The following is a 24885-nucleotide window of genomic DNA, read 5'->3' on the forward strand; positions in this document are numbered from 1 at the left end:
ATTCTAGATGTCCAGAGTTAGTTTAATTTTCCCACCCAGCACAACTGTACTATTAAAAAGTGCTGAAAATTATACCTGAGGGCAACTCTAATGCTAAACAGTTTGCTTAAACCATGAGTTACAATACCTGACAATAGGAAATTGTGACCATCTTAATGTGCATTCATCTTAAGTTAGAAATATTAATCATGTATTATTGATGTACTATTTAAGCATTGTAAAATGTCAATTTTTGTTAGATCAAGTACAGGAACATTTCTTCCATCTCTGAAGTTAAATTTGATTCAATATAAAATTATTAAAATACCAAAACTTTAACTTTGTCCACTTTTACATTACCTGTAGAGATACTCATTGCCAACTTTCATAGCTGCCTGCAAGATAGCATGTCTTCTTTATCTATTTGATAGAACCATCACAAATTATATGCTGTAACCTATACTTGGTGAAAAGATTGCTGATTTACCATTGTTTATACTCAATTCTCCACTTGGACTCAATTTTAGTCGTTGAAGGATTCAGTTTTATGTAATTTTTAACGGATCTTAATGTGACTAGGGCGCCATCTACTGTTTGCTGCTAGTACCTGGAGAATGATTTGGTAATCTTGTCCAGATGAGACTACAAAAAGAACTGGAATAATGCAATCAGAACCAAACCACAAAAGAGAGAGAGAGAAAAAAACAAACACATGGACTCAAAGTTTTATTTGTTGAAACAGTTATGTTTTTAAAAATACAAGAGTCACAACTTTTGTTTTTTGACAGATAACTTGTCTGGGATCCCGGCCATCCTCAGCGGAAACATTTTAAGAACCAACCTTGATAAAACACATATCCATGTTGTAACTAACTTGTAATTCGTCTGCTTTACCAACAGCAGTGTCAACCTTTTCAGAATGTTAATAGGTTAATCTACAGCATTTTTATTTACAAAATTACAGAAAAAAGCCAAACAAAGCTCTCCTTCTGAAGAGCATTTGGAAAATAATTTAAAAATAAAAATACAATTATTGCAGTATACTACAATCTTATTGTTACATGATGCCCAAGCACCAGCCCAATCTACAGAATTCAGTGCAATTCATTCACACGTACCCTCCAATGGGAAAACAGGAGCTTTGCCTCAGAGTATTAGAGATGTTTAAACCTTTGCCACATTTCTGCAAATTTAGAGGACTTCTTTTGTGACAGTGTCATACCAGTTTAGACACCATAGTTATTTCATAGTCATCAAGAGCTGGCTTCTTCACATTACACACTGATATATGTACAAACTACAGCAATACAAATTATTTTGAGACCAAGAATTCAATAAAGAGCAGGTAGTTATATGGGGAAAAGTGTCACATCATTGAGTCCATCACAAAAACAGAGGTGAAGTTAGTTTCTGTAACAAAATCTATGTCCCGTCTCATCATGATCCTCTATAATCTCAACCATTATGGATCTCCGTGGATGCCAAACTTAGCAAAGATTATGACTGCATAAATGAGAAAAACTAACAAAACAAAAAAACTCCAGTGGTTAGTGAGGTTGGGAATGCAGACCCAATTGGTTTATAAGACAATCTCAACAGAATGTCTCATTACACCTATGAACCTGCCTTTAAAACAGGAAACATGAGTGAAAAAGAAAAAAAATCCAAACAAACCAATATAAAAACTCTAGTGTCACCTTTTTTAACCAACACAGGCTGCAACACGTAATGACCACTTTAGTCTGAGTGTAAAACTGATTTTACAACGCGTCTTGACTTCCTATACACTGATGCAAAGACTTCATCCCCATCACTAAATCAAGATCGTCACAGATCTCTGTCAGTGTTCTGTTTACATCCCGTTTTGTATCCATCGTCACTCAAGAGCCATGGTTAGGCGGGTGTTGGAGGTCCTGTCCTGAGAATATTGGGTGCAGAAGTGGGTGTAGCTGGAGAGCCGCCGCTGCAGCAGCCTGGGACGGCCGAGGTGCGAATAGTGTTGGGTAAAGGGCTGCGTGAGGGACATGGTGGAGCGCCAAGGGTGTGTGGTGAAGTGCAGAAGCAGGGATAATATGAATAGGCTGACCAGAGAGGAAGGCAGTTGGGTGGGCAGGAATAAGCCCCGCATGTCCCAAGGAGTGTCCCAAAGAATGACCAAGAGAGTGGCCTAAAGGGGACAGGGAGATGGGAGTAAGGTGGTGCTGGGGAATGTGATGCACCTGCGCCAGCTGGGCATGTGCAGGGTGATGATGGTGGGCATGCGCTGGGTGGAGGCCCATTGCAGCAGCAGTGGCAGCGTGGTGCTGTAGGATGGCATGTTGGACAGTGGTGATGGATGTGCCGGAGGCGACGGAAACGGTTGGCTGCTGAATGTGGATCTGCTGCAGGGCTGGTGGAGGGGGAGCAGGGGCTAAGTTAGCAGCTGCTGCAGCTGCGGCAGCGGCAGCAGCAGCCGAGGGGAAGGCCTTGACCTGCTTGGCCAGAAGCTGCTGCTGAATGTGTTGCTGCGCCGCCTGTTGCAGCTTGCTGTACTTCTCCATCTCCTCTGGCGTGAATGTGATTGGCTGACTCTCCAATGGCGCCAGGCCATCCTCCTCCGCTTCAATGCCGTCTTCCTCCAAACTGGACGGGTGGTAAGCGGGATAACCATGCAAAGGCTGCTGTTGCTGCATTTCAGGCATGATAGACTCCATCATGGGATTCTGGGAGGGGTCTTGACCTGGCTCTGCTTGATACTGGGGCATAATCATGGAAGGATCTTGTTCAAACAGTGGCTGTGGTTCTTGGTGTACTTGCTCTTCTGTAGCCGACTGCTGCTGTGTCTCTTCCTGTGTCGCTGTGTTCTGCTGCACCTCCACGACCTTCTGCACTGGTGGCGCTGGAGGTGGTGGAGGAGGGGGGAACTCCCTTATAGGTTCTACTAGGATAACCTCTCCATCCGTTTCAGAACCCTTCCCCGTTCCTGATTTCTCTCCCTCATCGGGTCTCGTTAGGGGAATCAACGGTTTCTTTCCTGCTTGCAGCTTACCAAAGAGGGGCAACATGGCTTTGCTTCCCAGGGCTGGTGGTAATTTAGGACCAAAGTAACCCTGTGGTGGATCCTTAATCTTAATCCCAGATTTCATTCCAGAGGCAGAATCCTCTGAACTTTTCTTGGACTGAACCCTCTCGAGCAGCTGCCGCGCTGTGAGCATGTTCTTGTGTTCCCCTGCATCACGAGACCCAACCGGCCTCAAAGTCTGGGAAGTGGATGTGTGGGTGCTCCGGTTGAGGCTTCGTGATGACGTGCGGGGAGACTGCGAGCGATAAATCCGAGAGCGGTTGAAGTCTCTGCGATGTGTGTCGCTGTCTGCACGACCCCTGGCGCTCCGTCGGTGAGGTGAGCCCTTGTTGGAACTGGAGGAGCGACTTGCTGAGCTTCGGCTCCGGCTATAGCTCCGCCTCCAGGATCTTGTGCTGGTGCTGCGGCTCCAGCTGCTGGAGCTTCTCGAGCTGCTGTGGTGGTGCCGCCGGTGCCGCTTCCTCCTGCTGTAGCTGCGAGAACGAGAGCGGGAATCATCTGAGGATGAAGAGGAGTATTGATGTCTTCTGGATCGCCTGCGACCTCGACTGCCCCGCCGCTCATACTCTGAGTCAGATGAACGTTTAGAGCGCCTCCGTCTGCGGCCTTCAGTGCTGTAGTCACTGTAGCTGTCGGAGTAACTGCGGCTGCGGTGACTGTAGGCGCTACTTCTTGCTGAGGAGCGCCCAGAACTGCTGGAGTAGGAGCGGCTGCGGGAGGTTTGGCCACGATGGCGCCGCCCGCTGCTGCCGCGTCGTTCTCCCCGCCTTGATGAGCGGCTGTGGGACCGTCTGGACTCTTCGCTGTGATGGCGCCGCTGCTCTCGTGGGCTGGACCTGTGATGACGTGAATGCTGGGTGTTGGAGCCGCCTTCCTCCTCGCTCTCGCTGCTGGGTGGTCTACCGTGACCTGGACTTTTCTGAGCAGAGGTAGAACATGACGCGTTTTGCGATCCACTCGAGTCCGTTTTTTGTCTTTTAGAGCTACCGTGATCTTCTGAGGAGTTGCTCTTGTCGTTATTTTTTCCACTTCCTCCTTGTTCTGCTCCAGATTTAGAAGGCACTTCCTTTGCAGCGCGTTTTCTTTTACCTGGCTCCGCTCCTGTTGATCTTCCAGCTGTGGACTGAACAGAGGAACCAGCAGCTTTAGTTTCTGACTTTGGCTTAACTTTTTCTTTGTCATCACCTGCCACCTCTTCTTGATCTTGAGCTTTGTTTTTGCTCTTTTTCCGTTTGTGTTTCTTCTTCTTTTTAGGCTTTTCTTGCGTTGCCTCCGTATTCTCTTCTGCATCACCCGCTGCATCTTTTTCTTTTCCTTTGCGTTTAGAATGTTTTCCCGATTTCTTATGCTTCTTTTTCTTCTTTTTCTTTTTTGTGCTACTACTGGCAGTCGTGGATTTTTGCTCATCAGGTCCTGGCTGGCTGGGATCTTCCTTCATCTCAGGCGTCTCTTTATCAGTGCATGCTTCAGGTACGGGTTCAGTGGCTTCAGCTGTTGAAGCAGCTTCAACTTGTCCTTTGTCATCAGCCTCTTCTCCAGATTTGAGGGACTTTGCTGATTTCCCACCACGTAGTCCTTTATTTCTTGAAAGCTTAAAGTCAAAGTAGAGAGGATTACAGCTGTAAGATAGTGAAGGCTGAGCTTTTGTAAATTCAAGAAGCTCCGTAGGCCACTGCAAAGTGGTACTTTCATCTTTGCTCAGGACAGGGAAGAAGGGACCCATTGGGACTTTTGGACCAGTGTTTGTATCAAGTGTGCTCTGTGTGTTCTCTGCTTTCTGAGTAGGAGAAGTGGGAGCAGTTGAAACCGTCTCTTGCTCACAAGACGAGATATTGCCCTCAGTCTTCATGTTAGGTGATAAAGGAGGTGGTTCTGGTTCAGTTGCTGATACATCCTCACCTTGTTCTTGTTCAGTTTTACACTCAGTTTCTTTGGACTCTGTCTGATCAGAGCTTTCTTCAGCCTTTTGAACTTCCTCTACTTCTTCTTCATCCTCATCATCTTTGCTCTGGCACTGCTCAGAAGCCTTCATGAACAACAAAAACTGAAAGTTGGGCTTTACACGACAATGAGCTGGCGGGATGTAATGGTAGTACTGTGGTTCTTGTCCAGAAAATCCTTCATCCTTTTTCATCATCATCTTAAGTTTGTTTAAAGTCGAGGCCAAGGAGCCTCCATCATCAGGCTGCTGGATATCTTCTGCCCCAGCTGCTCCACCTTTCTCCCCTCCTTCATCTTCTTCAGGTGCTCTTCTGGGACTCTCTGTGCTGCAGCCAGATGTCTCCTCTTGTCCTCCAGCCTTTTCCCCTTCCTGATTCTCCTCTTCCTCCACAGCCTCCTCACCAGGATCAGCAAACACAGCCGCTGCCGTCTCCAGCTTTACTGGGGCTTTCTTTGCAAAAGAGAATGATACACTGACTTTTGATGCGCCAGTAGGGGTTGGGGATGAGGATGTGTTCTTCCCCAGAGAAATATTTAAAGTTGGGCTGGGCTTTGGGGAAGATTGGCCAGTTTTCTCTGATGGTGAACTCTCAAGGATGGAATCTGTAAAAGTGGGGTTCTCAAGTGGCATGCTGTCCCCATCTCCTTCTTTCTCACCATCAACAGCAACTGTGGTTGGTTTGAACATGGGGCCACTTCCAGGAGTACTAAAAAGCAAGATAAAAATAATCTTAAACATAGATTCAATGACTCAAGGCCAGCAGAGGGTATTGTAGTGATATGATCATACCGGTTCTGTTTGTCCTGTTTCCTCTGCTCAGCCAACTCGTGCAGTCGACGCAGCATCTTCTCTTGCTTTTTTCCATCTTTCCGAGAGCGGGAGGACACGTTGCGAGCAAACTCTCTCTGCTTCAGCTCTTTTAACCTCTGCATCATATTAAAAAGGACATGTATTTGGTGTTTGAGTTATTCCTTTTCACATGTGTGGCAACTGAATGTGATCAGATTTTTTTATTTCTTCACGTTGTCTTTTCATGTTTGTGTCATGATCAGATGGTAATAAAAGTTGAGCAAACTGTTACGTATACCCATTTTCATCACATTTAAAGAGATGTCTTGAGTAAACTGCTACTTTATCTTACTGATGAACCGTTTTGCTTCAGAGACTAAAATAAATTACCTGTTTGTGGGCATGGTCGTACGAGTTAATGTGGTTGTCAAATTCCTGGTGTTTAGTGTACTGCTTGTCACAAAGTTCGCAGTAGAAATTCGCCCTCAGGTCTTCCAAAGCTTTTGCGATAGCTTTCTCTTTTTCCACCTGGTCCTAAATTTGGTAAGAAACGTGTCACTTTCAAGAAGATCAGAAAACACATAAGCAATCATCTTGTTTGATGAATGTTAAATCCTAAAAAAAAAAAAAGGACTTTACCTTGTATTTTTGCCGCAGCTCTTCTGTATCCTCTTTCTCCACTTCAAGCACTCTCCGTTTCTCTGTGGCATCCTCTGCATAGTCCAGCTGAAAGGACAAACAGAAATTCCAGCACCTCCAGAAAACAGTCAGAGTAAACATAACAGTCTGCCATTTTATAGGTTTGACAAAGTTATGCAAGTGACTAATGGTAAGGAGCCAATTGTTGTTGCTGTGTAGCCTCCAAAACACGCTGACTTCTCTGTATTTCTAATGTAGGGAAGACATAATAAATTTTAAGTTTGTCTTTAATTGTGTAAAGGCAGATGAAATAAAGGCCAAGCATAACCCAAAGTTGGAAGTGACATTTAAAAAACGCCAGTGATGCAGACAGAAGGATGTTCCTATTTACATATCTACTGAAGGAGCCAGAGAAAGGGCTAAAATCACCATCAGTAGGTCAAAACTGAGCAAAATTAAAGATCGGAAAAAGGCTACTATAATGTGATAAGTTATTTTGCATAACCATGGTGTTTAAAGATAAAGTTGTTGACTTGTTTTTTTTTTTTTGTCTCCCAACGGAATCTCTGAGGACAAATAACACGAGGCATGCAATACAGTAATTCATTAACACTGACAGATCTGGAATAATAATTTACAAAGTGTTCCTCTTGCATCTGCTGGACTTTGTAAGACAATGCTGAGCTTTAGTCAACTTTAGCTCATATGTGCATGGTGCTCCTTGGGATTTGTAGATTTTTAGTTATATAAAAAGGATTTGATGCTTTAGATTTAGGTGTCAGAATGAGATTTGCAACTGAGGACAGAACAAAATAACAAGCAACCTAGTTTATTCAAATGGCTCACAGTAAAGCAGCTGATGTTGTTTCTCAGTTTTTCCAACACAGATTGGAATGAGAATCAACACCACCATGTTGGTTTGGGATCAGCTACAGCAGGACATGAGATTCTAATTAATTTTACACCAATAACCACTAATGTCAAAGTCAGTATTATTAATAGCTTTCTCACAGCTATTATCCAAGTAAATTTGTCTGATTTTGCCTCAACAACTTCAAAATATAAACATGAACATTAAATGGGGTCAAATGGATAACTTCAGCATCTTACCTCCATCTCCATTCGGCCCATCCCCATGACATCATATTTAAGAACAATGGGCACAGGGTCGGTGCGTCCTGAGGCAAAAGAGACAGAGAAGACTAGTTGAGTTTTTGAGATGGAGACCAAACACCAACTCGAAGACAGCCTGCTTTTAGAGCACAGGGTGCTGGGGTTAGAGAATTGTTGCCTTGAAAGTGCAAAGAGACCAGAAAGCTACAGTGAACCAAACACCAGCCATTCTCACAGCTTACTACAGCCAACTCCTGAACAAACGTGACTTATAAAGTTTCAATGTGGCTGTTGGTTTGTACAGTAGGCACTGTAGGTGGATTAGAGTCTATGTAGCTTTGTTACATTTCTGGTGGATTAAATAAAGACAAGGCCTTCTTCTACACAGAAATGGCACCTCCCCCCCTTCCTTGTTAAAGTCCTGTTAAACCAGAAAGCCAAGTTTATAAGGGAGTGATGTACCCAAATATGGTATTGGGCAAGATTGCAACAGATGCCTTCGTCACTAAATCCTACATGGGAGAGGAACTCCTAACAAGTATATTAAGCCAATTGCTTCATCTATAACAGGACTGTCAGTAGCAAACACATTTTACTGTCATGAGGTACAAAGCAGTTTGATTTTCCCGGGCCCCCTTTTTGTTCTCCATCGTCAAAACATTAATTTCCTATCCACTTAAGTTATACTACGTAAGCTGTGAAAAGAGCTAGAACAGAAGGAAATTAACTTTAGAAAAATAAAACCAAAAGACAACCAAAACAGAATGAAACATTATAGATATGAAATATTTAAAAATCAAAACTACTTTAGAGATTGACACAAATTGCTTAATCCACTTATAATCAGCCAAACAAAGCAGAGAGAATGTAAAAAAGTAAATAAATAAATAAATAAAGACACAAGCACTGAACTACAGCAGAGTGACGTCACAGGCCAGGTGTCGCCATGTTGACAGTGCAAGGGAAGGGGATACTTACCTGGTAAAACATGAGGGGATGAGTATAGGAGGAGGAAAGGGGAGGACAGACAGATAGATAGGTAGAAAGAAAGAAAGACAGGGGAATCTCAAAAGAAAAAGCAGAAGAAGAATTTGGACTAGTCTGCTGCTCCTGATGCCAGCCAGATACAAAAACCAATCTTACTGATGGCGACTTTAATTCAGTTTGGTTTCAGTTTTTTTTTCCCTCCAATATATTCACAATTGTTTCTTTCTCCTCCAGATCTGTAGGCATGCCATTGGGATTATTAAAAATATGACCCTGGATGGGTTTGTTCCAAATTGAAATGCATGCCTCTAAAATGAAAGGGAAGTAGATTCCTTCTTAAACTGAGGAAGCTAAGACAGACGTTTGATGTAATTATGCATCATTCCTGTGCTCACCTTAGGCAATTAAGTCAGGACAGCCCAATGACTTATTCGTTCTGAAATCGCTGATGCATGGACATTGTAACATGTCTCTGCCTGCCTGGACTTTCAGTCCCACTGCAGTGTCTCTTAGTTAGACGGTTTTGTGCCAGTATCTTCCTCTTACCTCATGGTTCTCTGTGCCTTATTCAAATGGAGAAATTAAGAGGGAACAGCTGTTTGTGTGACATTGAGAACACAAGTCTATTGTAAGATGTGTGGTTTCACAGTCTTTCACAAACAGCATCAGAGCAGTTAAGAAAAATAAAAATAAAAAGTCTGGTCTGTCATCTAGCCACTGCAGTGGTCTGTCCGAACTGAGTCACAAGCAAGGCCCAGAACTGAAGATTCATGACCGATTACAATCATCCCAAACTATCACCAGTCCTTCTACACAGTGACAATACCTCCAGCATTACCCCATTCCAGTGGAAAACAAAAAGGACCAGACAAAAAACAATGTGCAGCTAAAATCACAAGGTGTGAATCACAAGGTTAAAAAAAACTGAAAACAAAATGACAATGTTCTAAGAGTAATACAGATGCATGGTAATATACAAGCAGCAGAATGAGGACTAGGACAGAGAGAATTGAAAGCCTATGTAGCATTTGTGCTCTGATGAGAGGAAAATGAAAATAATGGGAGGAATTAAAACAAAAAAACAAAACAATTCAATTGGGGGATAAAATAACATTTACCACTAAGTTTACCATCAGCACAACATGGGCAGGATCAAATCGCTGTAAAAAAGAAACACCAATTGGTTAAGCAGGAAGATTGAGGCACACAGAGAAGGGCAGATGAGGTTGGGTGTGTGGTAATGGGGCTTCAGGGCATTTATTACCAGAGGGCCTTCCGTGAGTCACCGCCCATCCCCACCCACCTTGTCCCTTTACACAGGGCTAGGTACTTACAGGAATCTCCTCTCACCACTAATTCAAACCGCTTGTCCAAGTCCCCAGGTCCCTAAAGTGATGTTGTTGTGCATTTTGACTGAAAATGTAACCCAAGAAGCCAGACTACCATCCCCTAAACCTAAGCTTTTCCACTACTGAATGTTGTGACCAGTAACATTCATTTATTCATTTTACAGATCAACAAGTTACCTTTAAAATAAAATGGTACCAAGACATTTTGAATTTTATTTTTTCCCAACATGGAGAGGTGTAATGCATATCAAAAACCAGGCAACATAAAACACAGAAAAACACTAAAAATGGCTACTGAGAATTGATCATAAATGGTTCAGGTTATAGGAAGTTCTACATTACTGATCATCAACAACCTGTAGGGAAAAAGCAGCTACAGTATGTCAAACAACCTATCCTATGTATGCCTATTAAGACATATTTACCCTTTTTAAAGAGATTACCGGATGACTCTCCCCCAACTTAAAATCAGTATTGAATACATTTAGGCACGGGCCAGTAGGACATCCTTACAAGATGATAAGCTTGGGAAAAAATACAATTGTTCCACTGCAAAACTGTACTGACTTAAATATATAAAACAAGTATGACCTGTTAAAAAAAAAATCTGAAATAAACAAAATAAAACTGGCAATGTGGCATTTGTTTGCTCATATGACGGTGACAGCGATGCAGTGCAAGACTGTGGGGTGTTTAACTGAAGCAAAGAAGCAATGTCAGAGTGACCACACCAGGTGCCATAACAGCAATTTTTAGATAAGATATTGACTCCAATTTTTATATCACTGCATCCCTAAGTGAAACAGATTACATCAAGCATGTACGACCTAATAAATTGGGATACCAGCTCAGGTAGCCAGTCTGCAGACATCTCAGCAGAGATGCTACTTCTAACTTGCTGTTGTGGGAAAAAAAAATTTTTCCAAGCACTGTCAGGTGAAATCACTCAGTCAGGTTTATTTTTATTAGAATTATTATTAAAACATAAGCAGGACAGTTTCACATCATAACTGACTTTAGTCGATTAAAAATATGTTCATACATCTTCATTTTTCTTTCTTGTAAGCAAGAGGAAAAAGTGCAAAAGCCAGCTGCTCAGCAGTGTGAGGCAGAATGTGGGAGATGGAAGACAGCACTGGTTAGTCTCAATCAAGCATGTGCCAGTTCTGACAACATGAACAATGTTTTCTATATTAAGGATCCTTTTGAACAATAAGTGTCTCTGAAGGAAACATCAGCCTGTTGTGAGCCAACTCTTTGCAGATGTAGTAGGTTTACTATATACAACTAACAACAGAATTAATAGAAAAGTGTTGCAGAAGTATTAACTAAAGAATAAATACTCTTTATATTAATTATGCAGGTGCTTAATCTTAAAGCTCTCAGAGTTGAAGTTGCTCCTCTGTTATAACCCTGACTCGCCATGTGAGGTAGCCACAGCCCCGCTGGCTATTTTAGCTTAAGGGAACAATTCAGTGATAAAATATAGTTTGTGTGACAAGCTAGTAGTTTAATTTAAAAGCTTAAATTCCAAGCATCTCCTCGGCTCGGATTAATAAACCATGTTCCTCTGCCATCATTGTTATAAAAAGTACTGTTTGGAGAGATTTTCAACAGATTTTATGCACAGTGCTGTTGTCAATGTCTCAGCACACCTGTTGTGTTGCACGATTGGCTTCATTCCTCCAAGCTCAGCGAAGCAGGACATTGCTGTCTCCACTTGTAATTTATAAATGACCAGATGCAGCTTATTTTGTGGTGTTTTGGCCATTTAGATCAGTTTTTCAGAGGCTTTCTCTGACATGCCATAATAAGGACTTTAAACAACAAAAACTCTATGAAGGAAAAGTAATTCTAACTTGCTTTTAAGAACATTGACCTTAACAACAACAACTGACCCGTGCCTAAATCAACCGAACTGTCTTAAAATATGCCGAATGCTTCTAGGGAAGACCACAATTTTCCCCCTCTAATCTTTTTGCCTTGCCTATGCTTGTCAGCCCGGAAAGGACCTCTCCTCAAGATCCTTCGTCCTAGCTGGTCTACAACCAGCCAGGTCAGTCTGGGATGTGCGTAACCCCACAACAAATAAAAACATGAAACATAGGAACATACCTGAAAGAATAGCCAGCAAGGCTTTGAGCAGTGTTTAGAGTCTTTTCTGCAATGCTATAGGTGTAATGAAGGATTTAAACAACATCTATGGATCAGTTTCTTTTAGTTTTACATTGTTTTTATTTATTGAACATTGTGATTCTGCATCCTACCTCCAACACTGCTTAAAGCCTCTGGTAAGTAAGAGATTGAGGCAAGCAGGAGTGCACCTCTGGACAAACATGCTGTGCAGGAGGGGCAAAGAAACGGGGGGAGGATGGAAGTCTGTACCATGGGGACAGAGACACCCGGAGTGTAAAAAGGTGGAGAGGTTTTCCCTGTAAGTCGACTATTGCCCGATAAGTAGCAGACACACACACACATCTCAGTCCCACATAATGACCACGCACATACAAACACAACTTTCACTGTTTTAGAGGTAGAAACAGGTAAACAAGCAGAGAAGGGAAACTTTTCTACACGGCAAGCCATTCAGAGTCTGAGCCGTGGTTACAGCCAATCAGATTACTTCAACAGCAGCCATGGAAACTCAAAGGGGGAGGGGGGGTCTAAAATATGTGGAGATGATGATTCTAGGGGTTGTGAATCATGAATCATGGGTTCCTAAATCTACCTTGATTTCACATGGATCTTGATTGTTGTACAAACCGAAGCATTTTCTCTTAAGCAGATTGAAATAAAGGTTTAGTGATTATGAAGCAAAGAGGAAGAAGCTGACCGAGGCCATTAGCCTATGATACACTGTAAAAGGAGTGTTACACTTAGGTCAACTGCAGAGTGGGAGAAAGAAAACACACCCACACATGCATACTGACATAGAGAAGGGATCCAACAAACCTTACCTAAAAGGGGCAAAAAAGGGACAAAAGAAGAACAAGAACAAAGTCAATACAGTGAAAAAACGTAAAGAGGGGACAATGCTTTAACTTCAAATGTCAACAACTGTCTCTTCTGGCAAGGAGGACAGGAAAGAAGAGGAAGATTACCATGATTATCCAGCATACTTCAATGAGATGTGATGCTGTGATTAGTATGGGAGCTTACTCAAGTTGGAGAGGACAGCGGTCTCTAAGCAGGGTCACTAATTCCTACACAACAACTGGACACAATTTGCTGCAGTCTCATCTGCCCACAATGTAGGATGCTTACATAACCACGTGAGTTCTGCCAGAGGCACAAACAAGAGCACAGTCATCCCCTGCGATGTGTTCTCTCCTCCAAACAAAGCTCATCTTATCACTTCAAATATATTGCTACTCGGCTCTTCAAGGCCGGATGGAAATAAACATGGATGGAATTTTTTTTTCTCTCTGCTGTGCTGTTGGCCTCAATGCACTTGTCAGCTTGCCCAGAAAGCTTCCAGGTCTAATTCGTTCACTTGCCCCAGTCGTGTTGAAAATACCTTTGAGACAACACAAGAAACTAAGGCTATATATGTACATCAACAAAACGCAGTTGGGCAGCAACAAGACAACCCCACTCAACCAGACAATAGGCTTCTCTGTAGTGTCTCAAGAAGATCCCAGTTACGATGTCAATCTTCATTCAATTTAAACACACTCCTGCTTGTAAAAAAAAATAAAATAAAAAGAAAAAAACAAAAAAAAAACACTTTTAAGGACTAATACCAACTTTTTCTGAGCAAACCTTAAGCAGTTTTATCTATCTGACAACAGAATGTAGAACCAGCAAATGATGTCGCAATAACAAACAATTAGTTCATTTCAGCAGTAAGCTTCTCTGTGGAGGATATTCATCTGAACTGTCTTAATGTGGTAATATTTTGAGCTCATGTGGGATTTCTTTCTGACTGTGTGAGTTGCATTTGCAATTGAAATGTTAACATTTAGAACAAATGTTGCTGGTGGACATTTTAAGGAGAATAAAAGCTAAAATTCTGCAGCAAAATATGATGGATGGCTGAGAAAAGACTAAAATGATTTGGAATAAAACCAGATGTAGTGGAGAGGGTGGATAAGAGAAAAAAAATAATAGAGGCCCAATTAGCTATTAAGACGAAAGATTGGCATTTGGGTATGATGCCAAGCTGCATCCTTTTGAGGTAAATTTCTAAGATCAGTGATTATTTCTTAAGAAAAAAAAAACTGTTGCACTGTGGGAAAAAAATGGAAGATACCGAGAAATGGAAGTTAAACAACAAAACAAGGAACGGTTTTGTGAAACATGCCAGGGTTTTGGATCACTGCTACTTATCCTTTAAACCTTTGAACACAGCAGGTTTGAGCTAATAATGTAGTAACAAATAGCCGAAACCAACCCACACACTCAAACATCCTAATATTCAGCCCTTACTCTCAGAATGAGCATCAACTGGCTGCTTAGAATTACCCGGGGAAAATTCTCTCTTTTTTGAACAATTTTATGAAAACTTTGAATTTCAGAATTTTTAAAGCATACAAATCTCAAAATTTATCCTGTGTCAGAAGCACTGCTAATGCAATATGTTGGTTTAATATATACGACTGAAATGCTGTTTCCATCTTTCATCAGTGTATGATTGTCTTGTGCAGTGTCTCACAAAGACAACATTAGACTGCTTTAGACAACGTTAGAATAAACGTGACAAACTGCTTTGCATGTTGTGTTAAAATGGTTAACTGCATGCATATAATAAAGCAAGAATAGTTTTACTTAGATTAAAACCACCACCAATGGTACAAAAACAAGTTATGAGAAACATACAAAATGTCCAATACTACAGAGATATAGGTTCTGAATATGTTTTAGAAAAAAGGAAGTTCTTACTTTTTTGGTCTTATTTTTTTAAATTAAGGGATTCTGATAGTTTCACCTGCATGCAGATTTACTTTTGATTGTATCAAAATAGAAGGTATTACAGAACTTGAAGTTGTTTGATAGTGAAGGTGTACATGCAGCTCAGTGCAGATGAAAACAACCTAAAAAGGTCCTAATGTGTTGTGTCATATTAATACTAGCAACATAAATTATTATTGGTTTTAGTTTTGTGCATGTCAGCAAAAGGTTACCACTACAACCAGTTGGATTGCACACATTTGAGAGTCAGCATGATCCAGCCTTACTTTTGAGTATTTTAAATCTAATCTTCACTTAAATCGCATTTAAGGTTTATATTGGACAAAGTAAATTTATTCTTCAAATACATTTGTATGTGCTCTGTATTATGCAATCCAAAATGATACTAAAGCTACATGGCAGCAACATTATATGTCTGTTAAAAATACCAACTCTAACATCTAAGATGATGTCTTATTTGGGGTTTCAGCAAAATATGTGAAAAAGATTTATTTTTTTTAAAAGAAAAATATCAGAAAATATGAGAGAACTTTTATTTTTGTTAAACTAGATGTCAACAAAAGTAAATAAATAATAAATAAAAATCAACAAGGATTACTCTCTAACACCTGATCCCCTACAAAACTCCATGAATCTTTTCTTCCATCCCCAAGTTTAAGGGAACGGCAACTTGAGAGCGACAAAAACAACTGGAATCATGTTTGCTTTAGCCACAATTTTTCCAATCCGGAATCGGGCGAAAGGAAGAGGTCAAAGAAAGGATGTGAAGAGAAAAATAAATCAGGGAGGGTGTCGTTTAAAACAAAAAAATAAAAATGAGTAGAAAGAAAACAAAAGTAGATAGTGGCTCAGTGCCACCAGCAAACTGAGAACATGAGTGTGCTTCAGAGTAAATCCTTACCCTGCATGGCCTTGCCAAGTCCTTGCCCCAACTTCCATCCATGTTTCTGAAGCAGCCGGTGGCCGATGTTATCCTGGCAGAGAGAAGAGAGGGGAAAAAAACCAAAAATATTCCAATAATAAGAGGAGCTATACCCTGTGGGCATGAATGAAAACATCAAGACAAACAAAACACTCAAATCACACTATCATCATAAGCACAACCACCACCACCACCACCATTATCATTATTGTCATCACCTACAGCGTGTAACAATCAGTGTCTTCCAGCATAAGGAGTGTTAAGGCAATTGGGGAGAGGGATAAAAGGCTGGGAGACTTGAGTTGAAGGGTAAGATTGCCTCTATGTTAAGTAAATGCATGAGTCTCTGTGTGGTCTGCAACCTACAGGATTTACTCATACGTCATGAGTGTATTTTGAAAAAAAAAAAGAAGATGTTTTTCAGGCAAAAAGAAAAACAACTATCATTTATTATCAAGATAAACATCAAATAACATCCACTATGTAAGAAGTTAGAAGGAGGAGGAGGAAGGAGAGGGCAATATATGTATCGCACGCATACATATATGACACACTACAGCGCAGGATCTTTGTACACAAAGAAAAGCGACACGGAACAGGTATGGAAATCTAGCAATAACAAAATGAAGACCAGAAACTCCAAGCTTGCTGTGATTCCGTAACCATGACAAGGGGAGCACCATGAGACATTCAGCTGTCACAAAAATAGAGCAAAAGAAACACAGAGAAGTGGAGCTTTTGGGCCTTGGATTACCATTACAAGGCCCAGAGTGGACTGATTATGCATGTGTGAAGGGCTCTGTGGGTGTGCAGATGAAAAGGACGACAGTGTACTTCGAAACCCATTAGATATACCAAAATGACTGTTGAGCACGTTTTTGGACGCTTCCTGCATTTACATCATGAATTGTCAGATTCCAACCATTTTCACACCAACAATGAGCAACAATTTGGAAATCTGCTGTAACCTACACATTTTCACATTTCTGCTCAAGATTCCTATAATCAACATTCTTGGTTGGATCTGACAACTGATAATGACCAAAAGGAGATCGAGAGACATTCAAAAACATGCACAAGAGCATTTTTATTGCACTGTGGGGCCATTGAGCAAGTCATGTTATTTCACTAGCATTGGTAAGCAAGGTAACAAAAACATTAAAGTGAAATGCAAGACCATCCCACCACTACAGTACATCCTCAAGCACATATAAACAAAAAAATTGACATTTCTTTATAAGCAGTGTTTTCTGTTGTGATTATAACTATTCCAAGCTTGTCTAGCATTCACCAGAGTGTTGCATTCTATCAAAAAAAACAACAAAAAAAAAAAAACATACAAACCAAACAGAAAGGATATTTATAATCACAAAGAGACTGACGTCAACTTTCACAAACAGAAAGTGAGGGGGAAGAATAAAACTAAAACAAAAAAAACAAAAAAAGCATGCAGCTTTTTGTTAAATTGTTTTAACAAAAAGGGTCGTCGGTGTTAGTAAGCGCACTGTGAGTGGTACACATACAGTCAGGTGGTTGGGGAGGGGGAGTAGAGGACAGGTGAACAAAACTCCAGCTGAGTTAGTATCGGATGAAGCAGGCACAGTGAGGGAGGATGGCTCAACAATGCTTGATTAAGTCTCTTTGACAAGAGGTCAGGAAAATTGGCAGAACAGAGCAGGCTGAGCCATGATGAAGGTGGGTTTTCAGATGATGGAAGTGAGGTGGGTTTGTAAGAGGTTAGGGCATGTGAAGGGAGTGGTGGCCTCAAACACACGGCACACATCGCATCTCTGTCCACAATGGTGCAAGTGGAGGAAATTCGACTTAATCCTTTGTTTTAAATCACATATAATCACCAGCTTTTGCTCTCCTTAGTGTATTTCAAGGAGAAAACTAAAGTTAGCTGTATTATTATACTATAAAATACCATATCATGATGACTAGCATTAACAAATCCATGTGACTGATTTGTGCCTCCTGCTATCTAAAGAAATGAGGGTGTAACTTCCTGTTGTCCTGTTATTTTCCTGTTATCCAATTCATGCTTTTCCAAACCCTGCGTACTTTGTTTGACTTAGATCTTTTCCTCCACAGGAAGAGGTAAAAAAAAAAAAATTGTGCTGGACATTACATGGCAGAGAGGAAACAACACATCTAAATTATTAAAGTTTAGCAGTTTTCTATTCTTTCCCGGTATTGAAAAGCTTAGTTAAGTTTCTGGGAAATATTATTCCCGTCATTCGCTCTGTCTCCTAATTAATTGCTACAGTGTCGAGGTGCAGCAACATTATGGATGCCAATATTTAATTGTTTGCAGAGTTGCATATGTTGCTTGCAAGGAAAAGAAAATTAAAATCCACTCAGATCTATGAACTGGGAAACACCAGACAAAAACAGTCAAGCTAAATAATCTGAAATCTTGTGAATATCAAATCTTAAGCCATATTTCAAATCATTTTTGGAGAATTTAGAAACAAACCAGGTAGAGCAGGCTGGGGGCAGCAACAGTGTGCACCTATTGACTGTAATTAAATTAGGTCAAAATGAACTCTATGGAGGTTGGTGGCCAGAGATGACGTGTACGCTGGGTGTTGGAACAGCAGATGAGTGCACCAAAAGAATAGACAGACGGATGAAAGCAACGACGGCGAGTCCAACAGCAGTGCAAGTGGAGTGAAGGCATTTCCATACGAACCTGGCTTTAAAATACTGGGCTGTCAAAAAAACAGTCACACGTGACACAACGTAAGAAACCGACCAAACGCTTTCAACTGCAATTCTGCTAGCTTCTCTAGGTCTTAAAAATACAAATCTCTCTCTGCCTTGAAACAAACATTATACTATATATAAACAGAAAAGGCAGACATTTCAATAAATCCACCAACTGACTGTTAAAACAGGAGAAAAGGAAAATATAACAAAAGTTAAAACAAAAAAAAAATCTACAAGGGGTGTTTTTTTTAATATATATAAAAAAGTGTGCAATGTGCTGTCATTGGCACAGTGCATGGCAAAAGAAATGGATAAGGGAAGTGATATGCAGGGGACCCCACCTAGAGACCTCAGAGAATGTAGTTATCTAGTGGTTGCTGTTTTTTAATGGGAAAATATGTACAATGATCCACCTTCAGGATCAAGAATCCTGGTTACATGTATTCATGCCTAAATCTATGTAAATGTTTTACTTTAAAAACAGATCACACATTTATCATTTCTTAAAGGCCCAGACCAAAGAGCAGCTGTTTTTGGACAAGCTCTGCTCATCTTAACTCCTTGCAGTCTTAGTTCAGACATCTAAACATACCAGTCAGTGTCAGATGTGACAGGTGAGACAAAGCAAAAACAACTGCTTTGGAGTAACAAGCTAAGCGAGTAAAACCGAAGGCCTGGGTGCCTTCTATTTTACAAAGAAAAATAAAGTTTAAGATTATACTATCAAATATGTTGGGAAAATAAAAATAAAAAATGTTGTATTAAAATAACTAATTTACATATAACAATTCAAAAACATACTTACCTTATAATTCTGAAGCCCCAATTTCAAAGATGGGACATACTTCAGACTATCGCAAATACAGTGATTGATCATCTGTTTTGTACATTTCTTAATCCCCCCCCCCCAGTTATTTTATTTAATATTTAAGCATTTGAGGTAAGAATTGGGTTTTTAGTCAACACCATTCAACAATCATAACTTCTCTTCACATGATTAAAGCCTGTGTAAAAAGTAAATCAAGTGGTGCTAAAATTAATGACTGAATATTAAAATGATGCCTTTTCCTGTGCGTGGTTTCATATTTAAGAAGACAAGTCTTTTTAAAAAGAGAAAGTATTTGGTTCAATACTTTAAATGACTCATACAACTATGGTTTAAATAGCATATCGAGCCACAGTAACTACATGTATGAATTTCAAACATGTACAGTAACTTCTTGACTTGAATTTAGCTTCTCTGTGGGATTCACAGATGTTTCCTTCTGTGAGTGCTCATGTTCTGTGGCTCTGAGGCTGTCCACTGCATATCGCTGTGGTACCGGGTCAAATAGGAGGGAGGAAGGTGGATGGTGGATTAAGGGACTGGGGGAGATAAGAGACAATAAGGAATGAGTCCGAGTAAAAAAAAAAACAAACAAAAAAACAACAACACAGAGTGTTGAGAGCACATAGTGCTTAATGCTACCAAGTTAACACATGCAATGCAAAACAGTGTTAGGAGAAAAATAGCAAAGACCAAAAGGGGTAAGACAGGAATTAAAAAAGATCCCAATAAAATACCACAAACCTCTAGCTGCCTATAATTCACACACAAATAATGGCAAAGGAGGGGTTCTGAAAAGCTGGGTTGAAGCACTTATGAACAGCTCTAAAGTTATGCATTAGTGGACTAAGAGCTTAAAAGTAAAGAACTAAGCATTTCTTTTCCTCTCTATTTTTTTAAGCTAACTTTAAAAAGTTAGATTTATTGTTTACTGTACCAATTCAAGCATCTCAGATTTTTTTTAGAATCCATTTTAATTCTGATACTAAAGAGAGTCTTGTTTAAGAGCACTACAAAATTATAACAGGAAATTTGATAGTGGTGATAAGGTGACACTTCACAGCTTCTGTTTTCTCCACAGATGTGTGAGGAGCTGTGTGGTGCTGCAGCATGCTCCTCAGCCCCCCTCCACAAATAATAGCGCAGGAGCAAAACAGCTAGGTAAAGCCAGGTGAGCAGGCCACCACTCTCTCTTACTTGTCCTCTTACTTCTCCACCACCCACACGGACAAAATACTGGTTTTGTTTGGTTGGGAGAGTGTTTCATTCTGAAGTTCAGAGTTATGACAAACATGTTAAACTAAAAACAGATACCAGATAAAATGTAAATGAAATGGAAGAAGAATTTCATATTTGTACTACAGTTTCTACTGATTATTAAATAAAAACTCAAGACAAAAGTTTGCAGAAATACCTGCTCACCTTGGCTAGCTTTATTTAGCTATTCAAAGTTAACGTTTTAATTCGTCTTCAACAATAACGGTATTATAATCCAAAAAAAAAATATGGAATCTTGACATCCAGGATTTCTGACCCTATCTGACTGGTTCACAAAGTGCATTAATAGTCTTGAGAAAAAGTTTCCTATTACTTTTGAGGACTTCTGAGTTTGGCCTGCTCACCAAAATGCTTAAGACAGAAAGAAGGGTGGAGAAAGTGAGGAAGACAGAAAAAGAGAGCTGCCTGCGCTATTATCAATATGCCTCTTCAGCGTAAAATGCAGTCCCAGTTGCACAAGCACCATGCCAGCACAGAATGACAGAGGGTACTGTACACCGAATCACTGTGTAGAAGGGAGGGAGCAAGAAAGAGAGAGAGGGAGATGGAGAGAGAGAGAGAGAGAATAAGATGTCAGGTGTGACAGTCGTGAAACAGAAAGAAAAGTAGAGAAAGAAAGATAAAGAAGCGTTACAAAGGACCCTAAAGATAAGGAGTAAGGAAGCAGAGCGTGCAAATACAAACCGGGTCATTGCTGCTTAGCTAATAGGGGGCCAATTCGCTGCAGGAGAGAAATGTCGAACACCCCAAGTTGTGTACAATAAGATAACTGTCCTATAAATACAAATGCTATACACCAACACGTACATTCTAAAAGCTACATAAACACTCAGTCAAACACAAATGTATCCATTCACACCATCTAATGTGCACCCTCTTTTAAACAAAGAACATGGAATAAGCACTGCCTTGTTTTGCTAAATAATCACTTCTACTTAATGCAAAAAATATTAAATATACAACTTTTCTTAAACTGAAATCCAATGTGGCTTCATTTCTGATAGCAGAATTTCCACATAAAAGTGCTGTGAAATATTCAAATGTTTTTTCCCCCCAAAATTACTTTGTTTTAAATTGATAAGCAGCTACAATGTTGAGATAATAGCCAATATGACAGTGCTTCATCCACTTCATGCTTATAGGTTCATCTCAAGTTTATCTCTGCTAAGATGACTAACAATGACTAATGCAAGACTGTTACAAAGAAAAAAAACTAATGGTTATCTGTGGCTGCACATATAACAGGAAGAGCTAGGATCTAAATCGTTTTTTTATATGTCACAGAAGAAATGAAGTAGGTTGGGGTCATGAGAAGTGGGAGTGAATTAAAGGGTATTAATGGACACTGACAAGTGATTCTACAGGTTAGGTGCCAAGTGTGTTCAAGAAAACACTAGATGCATCTACACAGCATGGAGTAAAGGTGTGGTTCTTATTCCTCCCTGGACCAATCATATCCACTCTCACAGCTGGTCCAATGACGAGGGACGATGGATGCAACCTTACCGATTCGATAGGCTTGTCCAGGGACGCCTGCTCCAGCTCCAACTGGCCTTCTTCATACTGGTCAAAGTGATTCCCACCCTGAGAAATCGAAACACACATTTAACCTTAAAAAAAAAAAATAAAACAGTCATCAGGTTTACCAAAGATAATTTGCTGTTTGATGTACAACAAACTCTATAGTATTTCATAAATATCCGTCTTGTGATGCAATTTTGAAAAATTCAGTTAGTCACTAATTTCTGGTCTGAGGTTTTGGTTCTTGGCTGCTTTGTGTACAATCATACTGTCAAATGTTTTCATGTAATGTGTTTGTGTCTGGGATGTGATTTTGGGGTCTTGTCACTCATCATATATGTGGTCTGCTTAATTACCAGAGGGATGAAAGCAACTGCAGCTTTCTTTTGGAACTGAACTGGTTAAATGTCACATCAACTGTTGGTTTATGGGAAAGGACAGCTACAAAGAGTGTTTCTACTATTTTAAAATCTTAGTGAAATTATTACTTAGTGAAATTATTCATTAAAGTTTTTCTGCAAGGAGAAGACTGTCAAGTGGCAGAACTTCAGTGACTACTTGCCAATACATTCTCTAGCTAATCTGAAGTATCAGAAATCTATATTGACATAATTTGTTACCATTAATTCAGATTAAATCAAACACCACATGTGCACAAGTAAAAATTGGGATTATGAGAAGGTGAGATGCAGAGGAGAAAACATGGATAGATTCATGAATAAATCAATAACTTGCTTCCCTTCTCCCCCATATTTCCTTCTACATTTTACTTAGACTATGTAATGTCATATGCTCTTCACAAAAGCCTCTGTTTCATAATTAATATGACTATGCACAACATCAACCGCAACATTATGAACAGTGTTCGCTTCCCTCTCCTGATCAGTACAAGAATCAGTACTGCTAGAATCTTCTTGGGCTTCCATACCGACTAACAACATAGGTACCTCCACCGCCATGAGAAAAACAAATATCCTCTGACAGTCAACATCTGCAAGAATTATACATAGCTTAGCATTTTCTGCAGTACAAGCTAAAACTGCAACACCCAATGGAAAAGCATAAAGTGGAAAAGCTCTTAGCTGGGCTGTGCAGCAGAGATTAGCTAAACCATCTGTGAGTATTTTCCAGATTGTGTTGCTTGGCACCAAGCATCAATCCATGAAGAAACTTTCTGAATGCTGAGCATATGAATGCATTCACTGCAGATCTCACACACAGAGCTTCTCTGTGCTGGGCCTGAGTGATCCTCAACAGAGTCATTCAGACCACACAGCAATTAAGTTCTTACTGACAAAATAGCTGAAAACACAGTTCTACAGCAAATGTAGATAGGTGGAAAAACATCACCAGAAAGTCATTTAAAAAGCAGGCAAGTAAGAATTATAAATAAGACAAATACACATTTTCTAACACAATTTTAATTACATCAATAAAGCAAGCTCTGAATCTAGCAGTATAAAACATAGATTAAATTATAAATGTTGTTATTTTGTATGGCCTGACTTCATAGCCATAAAAGAAATAAATAAAAACATGCAAAAAAGGACTTCATATTTTGTTTTGTGTATTGCAGACAACAATTAAACAAGTAGCAAATAATTTCTACCTACATACGAATAATTAAAATCTTTGTGAACATTTGATTAGGTAGATATACAATGTGATATAAGTGACTCAAAAGAAAATGCCTAAAATGAATGCAAATGTTCGATGAGAAAGCACCAACTCAGAAGAAACACATGACAGTTTTACTGGCCAGAAATGTGTCTAGCTTTGGCTGGGTGTGGCCACAGATCTCAGATAAGACAGAAAAAGACAAACGGCTGAAACATAAGCCATGGCGAAACTAAGTTATTCAGCTGCTCTTGCATTTTTATTTATTTTTTTGCATTGCAACAAGATGCCCAAGGAATGTTACAAAAACTCGGTTATTGAGTTTTTGAACATATTGGTATACATTAAAATGACATTAATAAAATGAAGCACACCATATCTGGGTTAAGCCTATTTTGTTTTCAGCAAAATTATTATTTCTGCATTTAAAAAAGTGAAGCTGATCAAGTTTACTCTGACATTTAGGTAATTTGCCGATTGGTTGCAGTTTCATTCATATAACCAAAAACAGAAGACAATCCTTTAAATTCATTGTTGTGAATGTATAGAACTTGCTATTTAAAACCTTCAAAGTACAAACTTGTGGCAATTTAAAACAACTCTACCAAAAGATTACAAGTATGAGATTAATGTAACTCTCTAAACATGCACTGTTTACTTTTTGGCTGTCAAAGGGGAACAGCAAGCTCAAGTATAGCTTTACGTTAGCAAAGCTTGCATCGTTAGCATTTTTCGATAAACAACCAGCATACCCAAGGTCACTAATAAGCAGGTACATATTCTATATTTATTTTTGCTGGTGAGTGGTTTAAATGGTTCAAATAGGAAAGTGTCGTGAATAAAACTGGACCTTGGTGACAGGAGTAAAGCTCGGAGACATTTCGAAAACTGATGTCTAAAGAGCCGCAGTGGACCAGCGTTAGCTAAACTAGCTTGCAGTGCTAGCAAGCACCGAATACGCCGAAATGCGTGCAGCTGGTTGTAAAATACTGGATGTTTTTATATCCTTTAAGACCTATCCAATGTTCTAAAATACTACAACGTGCAAAATCCGCTAAAAGTCTCTGGACTTAGGATGTGCATTACCTGGAAATCACGCTCTTCGTTGAACCTAGAAAATCTGTCGGCCATTTTCTGAACGCAGCTGCAGTTTCTCCTGGTGGTGAGCAAACGATTCACACTGCGGAGGATTTATGTCTCACTTCTGCCCACTACAACATTTCCCTGTCACACAGAGGA

The 24885-nt window shown here is 40.0% G+C and overlaps 1 protein-coding gene across 10 annotated transcripts; it reads right to left on the reverse strand.

The window, feature by feature from the left end:
* Positions 1 to 692: 692 nt before the first annotated feature.
* Positions 693 to 24885, reverse strand: gpatch8 (G patch domain containing 8). Of its 10 annotated transcripts, XM_044099425.1 has the most exons (11): positions 24733 to 24778; positions 22015 to 22092; positions 21193 to 21229; positions 18388 to 18406; positions 15672 to 15744; positions 9629 to 9670; positions 7521 to 7588; positions 6411 to 6497; positions 6162 to 6305; positions 5772 to 5908; positions 693 to 5688 (listed from the first exon to the last, which is right to left on the reverse strand). In XM_044099425.1, exons 7-11 carry the CDS (start codon positions 7545 to 7547, stop codon positions 1860 to 1862), a joined length of 4224 nt encoding a protein of 1407 aa, XP_043955360.1. In that variant the 5' UTR covers positions 7548 to 7588; positions 9629 to 9670; positions 15672 to 15744; positions 18388 to 18406; positions 21193 to 21229; positions 22015 to 22092; positions 24733 to 24778; the 3' UTR covers positions 693 to 1859. The 10 variants fall into 10 exon arrangements, with proteins under 10 accessions (XP_043955360.1, XP_043955354.1, XP_043955351.1 ...); XM_044099419.1 differs by lacking the exon at positions 9629 to 9670; XM_044099416.1 differs by lacking the exon at positions 9629 to 9670 and having other exon boundaries at positions 18388 to 21013.

This window comes from Gambusia affinis, linkage group LG19 (assembly GCF_019740435.1).
Source record: "Gambusia affinis linkage group LG19, SWU_Gaff_1.0, whole genome shotgun sequence".
In the NCBI taxonomy this organism is placed as follows: Eukaryota; Metazoa; Chordata; class Actinopteri; order Cyprinodontiformes; family Poeciliidae; genus Gambusia; species Gambusia affinis.

Coding starts and splice junctions, on each gene's coding strand:
- gpatch8 (XM_044099414.1), bottom strand. CDS start 24,777: ATGGCCGACAGATTTTCTAGGTTCAACGAAGAGCGTGATTTCCAG. Junction 15,745..22,014: donor TGGACAAGCCTATCGAATCG/GTAAGGTTGCAT, acceptor TCTCTCTGCCAG/GATAACATCGGCCACCGGCT. Junction 7,589..15,671: donor ACTTGGCAAGGCCATGCAGG/GTAAGGATTTAC, acceptor CTTTTGCCTCAG/GACGCACCGACCCTGTGCCC.